The following is a 5255-nucleotide window of genomic DNA, read 5'->3' on the forward strand; positions in this document are numbered from 1 at the left end:
AAGATTAAGTTTTAAGTCCAGCACTGTTCTGTAGCGAATAAACCAGGGTGCAAAATTAACTTTTTTGTCCACCATCCAAATGGCTAGTGACTGTTCAAATTTTACCAGACACTCAATAGATTACTATTGTTTTTTTGGCTGGTGAGAAAGCAAATCTACCAGACACTAATTTTGTACCCTGGATAAAACACAATGTTCTTCCTCCAAATGTCTCTTTATAAAGTTAATAGAGGGACAGCAGGCCTGACTGGTGTCTTTTACACTTTCTTTGTCCAGATTTGTTCAGTGCCCTGCTTCTACAGAGAGCTCAGACTAAAGTCACTGATGCATCCTCAGCCAACACCAACAAAGGACTGAAGGTGCTGGGATGTGAACTTCAATGCTAAGCTGAATCTTCCGATACTTCTGAAAAGTTTCTTAAAAAACTCACAGCTCCTTGACTCCAAACCTTCTTCCTAAAACAAAGGTTGGTACTGTCTTCCAATTTGTCTGTCGGTTGCTTTCTGCTTTTCAGTTCAACCTGCAGGGTTTAAGTGTCCCACTCTTTGCCTCCTCGATTGCTGTAGCTCTGATGGGTGTTTCCTCTGTCACAAGTCCGTGACTTTATTCTCCACAGCGGCTGCGATCTGCTGCAGTCTGTAGCCGAGCTGCATTTTCTGGGCTGTGGGGTCCTCCTCCAGCGCTGTGATGATCTGATGAGAAGAAGATGGCACAAGGATGGGTGGAGAGAGAGAGAGAGAGAGGTTAAGAGGAGGAAAAGAGATGTGACAAACACACAAATAAGTTGTACCATTCCCATAAGCAGAAATACTGAAAGAAACACATAAACCACCATTACCAATCTTCTAAAACTGACGGAAAAAAGTAGTAGTTGTATTTCCCGTTTGTTTTTTCTGATTCAAAAAAAAAGCACAGAAGGTGGAAAGGCTTCCGAAACAAATGCAAGCAGGGCTCCAGACTGCAACCAACCATTTTTTAAGACAAGGCAAGTATTTTTTACAACTATTCGCACATGTGCAACCTGCAAATTTGATGAAAATTTTAAATTTTTGTTGAAAAACGAGGAAGAGGCCTGTTTCCGACAGGAATGGCTGAGGGAGTTTACATAACTTACATTTAGCAAAAACACCAGGGGTTGAAGTGGGCCAACACCGTAAACATATTCTTTGTAAATCTTTACAATCATTCCCTGAAAGAACCAAGCAGGCCTGCCTTGTTGCACGATCCAAATTTGCTTCAAAACATGTTGTGGATATAAACTATAAGGTACCAACTGCATTTAAAGGCAGCTTACTTTTACGGGGAAAGAGTGAAAGAAAAGAGATGAGCGAGACAGATCAACTGTGCTTTGTTGTTTGGCAAACATTCAGCTGTTACACAAACTTGTGCTTGTGTTTTAAAACTTTCTTGTGGCAGCGATAGAGACAGTGATGTTTCCTGTTTACTGTACGGGACTCTCACAGCGCCTCAAAACTGACTGACAAGTCTGATCACCGGTTACATGATTGGTCACCGCAGCGTGACGTGGGGTTGTGTTTCTCTAAAAGTTGAGTCGGTCTCAACTTTTCGCCGCAGGCCTGTTGCATTTTTTTGCGTATGCAACTGACTTAGGCTACAGAAGCAAACAACAACACTATTTGCAGCCAATTTTCTTTCCTAAACCTAACCAAACTGCAAAAATAACACATTAACTAAGAGTAAAACTAAAAATCAATTCCATTCTTGTTGAGACACGAACCCCACCACTGAATAAGTATTATTCGTACATTCATCCTGGCTGTGAAAATCTAACAACTTCATGATTGGTCGGTCACATTACAAAAGGCAACCAAAGACCTTTGCAATTACATGTTTTAAATGTCTGCCACAGTGTCACAATGTGTTATACGACTAAAGTCAGAAGAACAACCTACTTTTATATTTTTTATCCATTTTACAACTTCACTGTGCACATCATCACATCTTTATATTGTGTCATGATATACTGTACATCTCTACTGTTGAGTCCGACTGAGTGATATACACACCTGGTCATAGTATTTGTTGATGTACTTGTAAAGCTCGTGCAGTGCGACCAGGTAGTTCAGCTCTCCAGAGTAGTTCTGAAACACAAAGCATTGAGGTGAGATGTGGACCTCTGTATCTGCATGTCTCTGTACTGTGGGCTCTGAGGTTTGGCTGCACTCACCCTGGACAGTTCAGCCAGAGCAGAGTTCATCTCCTGGTCACTGGCTGAGATGGTCTGCCGGATGTCAGCATAGTACCTGCAATAATGATTATAATAATAACATTAATATTATTAATGCAATTATGATCAATGGGAGTATTTATTAGTATTAGACTATTTATTAGTATAACATTTTGTGAGTGAAAAATCAATAAAGACGCTGTTATTTTAATAAGCTGATGAAAGCTGATTTCATACTAAAAAATAAATCTTTTATAAATGTAGAGAAAATTTAGCCAAACAGAATTTTTGATAAAATCATTAGATTTATTATATTATAGAGCAATTCATATTAAATAATTAAATTCCAATGCATAAATTATATTTGGTGTGAATTGTTAGTCATATTAGCCAAGGAGCTGTTTTAGAATAAGTTTTAATCCCAACCAACCTTTCTACCATCTGCTTGTAGCGGGGGATGTCTCGGGCATACAGCAGCTTGTTAATGGGAGAGTCCTGTTGACAAAGAAAAGAGGGAATGAGAAGCAAAGAGAGAAGGAGGAACAGGAGGCTGCTGTCTGAATGTCAACTATTTCTGACTGCTGTAAAGTCGCCACCTGCAACTGAAACATCATTTAGAGCCCTTTGAAGCATCTTCTTGCCTTTCATCATTTGTGTTCAGTTTCAATTGTGACTGTAGACTGAAAACCACACACAACTATTTAAAATAACAAAACATATAATGGAAAGTGTTTTGAATCAGTTCTAATGTGCCTGAAGCTTCTACTGGCTTCCTCCCCCATCCAGCCTCACCCGTCCCAGCTTGTGCTCAGCGATGGTGCAGGAGTCCATGAAGGTCTGGGCAATGACAGAAAGCACGGCATCCACGTGGTCCGATGCCTGGACATCAAAGATAAACTGAGGGTTCTTCACAATATTGATCCAGAAACGCAGAGGGAGACTAGAGAAACAGAGGAAGTTATTGTTGTTTCAAGATCCAGCTTGCATCAATCTTTGAAGTGGTTTAAATTCATTATTTTAAACATTAAATACAATTGTGGTCCTGAGGTAAAGCAGATCTAATATATTTTCAGACAAAACACTTTTAACTAGGGCTGTCAAACGATTCATTTTTTCTTAATTGCGATTAATCGCTGAATTTCTATAGTTAATCGCGTGTCATGACCGAAAGAACGAGATCCAGGGTACAAGCGGCCGAAATGGGTTTCCTCAGGAGGGTGGCTGGCGTCTCCCTTAGAGATAGGGTGAGAAGCTCAGTCATCCGTGAGGAGCTCGGAGTAGAGCCGCTGCTCCTTCGCGTCGAAAGGAGCCAGTTGAGGTGGTTCGGGCATCTGGTAAGGATGCCCCCTGGGCGCCTCCCTAGGGAGGTGTTCCAGGCACGTCCAGCTGGGAGGAGGCCTCGGGGAAGACCCAGGACTAGGTGGAGGGATTATATCTCCAACCTGGCCTGGGAACGCCTCGGGATCCCCCAGTCGGAGCTGGTTAATGTGGCTCGGGAAAGGGAAGTTTGGGGTCCCCTGCTGGAGCTGCTACCCCCGCGACCCGTTACCGGATAAGCGGAAGAAGATGGATGGATGGATGGATGGATGGATAATCGCGTGTTTTATCACATGATTAAAATTCTATTATTTTGCATCAAATGAATGCAAAGAAAGTTGCTTTATGAACTTGACTTTAAGATTTGTATTTGTTTATTATTTATTTACTGTAAACAAAAGAAAAATGTGTGAATCTGTCATTATTGCACAATTCAGAACATGCCAACCATAGTACGTCTTTAAGACCCGAGTCTTCTACGATGCTGACAGGTCTGCAGTTAGTTGGCACCCATTTTGCAAGAGCTGTAGTAATTTTTTGGGATTTGGTTTCATCCACAAGGTCGGCAAGTAGCACTCTCCAAAATAGTGCTTTGCCTGAGTCTGCTAGCATCAACCTGAGTCACGTTAACTGTACTACTATGCTTAGCTCGTAGGTGGCAGCTCAAGCTTGACGTGCTTCGGTGATATTTTAATTCGGCTTTACACAATGTGCATATGGCTTTCGACTTGTCTACTGAGCCGTCCGGGAGTTTTGGAAAATAAAAAGCGGCATTCAGAATTGTGTTGCTGCTGTCTTTCTCCATCATGCCTGCAGCCTGCAGCAGCAGGATGTGTTACGAGGAAGTATGGCAGCTTGATGATAAGTAAAGGTGCAGCAAAGGGTAGCCTAGCTAGATGGTCCGTGTATTTGGTGGCCAACGGATTTTCGTTTTGAAAGGAAAAAAACAAAAACGAAAAATGGCCAGTTTCCCAATTACCATTAGTAAATAGGAAAACAAAAAACGGAAAACAACCCATTATTCGTTTTTTGTTTTGATATTAAAAAACGGAAAACGAAAAACAATCTCGTTATCCGATTTTCTTTGATGTAGCTGGAACTCGGAAATTAAAAGTGTGTATAAATCTTATTCCTTTGTCAGTACCCGATCCGTACCGCCTGTAAAATCCATTCTGTGCACTGCCTGATCAGTTCTACGCTTGCGCGAACACCGGCAAACTTCACAGCTCTATGCACGCATTGGCGTAAGGATGTTTGGACATTCCCGGTTACCGGAAGAAAACATTAGACAGTGACAGTAGACTGTTATGATGGCAAAGATGAAGTTTACAAGGTGTTTGCTGGAGTTGCCTAAAGTATCTGTTAATGATATACGGAGGGTCGTCCGGCCATCCAGTACAACACCATGTAGCAAATTAAATAAAGGCTTCAAATTTTACGTTTCGTCATTTCTTTGCAACTTTGAAGGTAATTTGCTAACGCTAGCTAGCCTGAGCTAGAAGCCTTGCTTTGGTGTTATAAGTCATGACTCCGTCCTGCTTCAGGTTAACCATGTTTTAAATTAAGTTTAAGCATGTATATACCTCTCACTGTGTTTGTACTTTTATGAAAGTATCAGGTAAAAACAGGGCTACAAATGAGATCTCTGTGAGAGACCAGCTAACTCCTAGCAAACTATTATGTAGCTCAATGCTGGACATTTCACCCCTAATTCCGGTCACTTTACTGTATTTGTATTTGTTTAGTATTT

At 41.3% G+C, this 5255-nt stretch overlaps 1 protein-coding gene across 3 annotated transcripts in view; it reads right to left on the reverse strand.

Annotated features, from left to right (window-relative positions):
* Positions 1 to 142: 142 nt before the first annotated feature.
* plxnb1b (plexin b1b) overlaps positions 143 to 5255 on the reverse strand; it is a 195492-nt gene continuing 190379 nt past the window's right edge. For 2 of the 3 annotated variants that reach the window (XM_031277173.2, XM_031277172.2), the window contains 5 exons: positions 2981 to 3128; positions 2619 to 2683; positions 2189 to 2264; positions 2028 to 2102; positions 143 to 692 (listed from right to left, as the gene is read on the reverse strand). In XM_031277173.2, the coding sequence (XP_031133033.1) occupies positions 588 to 692; positions 2028 to 2102; positions 2189 to 2264; positions 2619 to 2683; positions 2981 to 3128 (469 nt within the window). In that variant the 3' untranslated portion in view covers positions 143 to 587. The remainder of the gene's footprint in view (positions 693 to 2027; positions 2103 to 2188; positions 2265 to 2618; positions 2684 to 2980; positions 3129 to 5255) is intronic. The other variant, XM_036001850.1, reaches the window with a different exon arrangement.

This window comes from Sander lucioperca, chromosome 6 (assembly GCF_008315115.2).
Source record: "Sander lucioperca isolate FBNREF2018 chromosome 6, SLUC_FBN_1.2, whole genome shotgun sequence".
NCBI classification, from domain to species: domain Eukaryota; kingdom Metazoa; phylum Chordata; class Actinopteri; order Perciformes; family Percidae; genus Sander; species Sander lucioperca.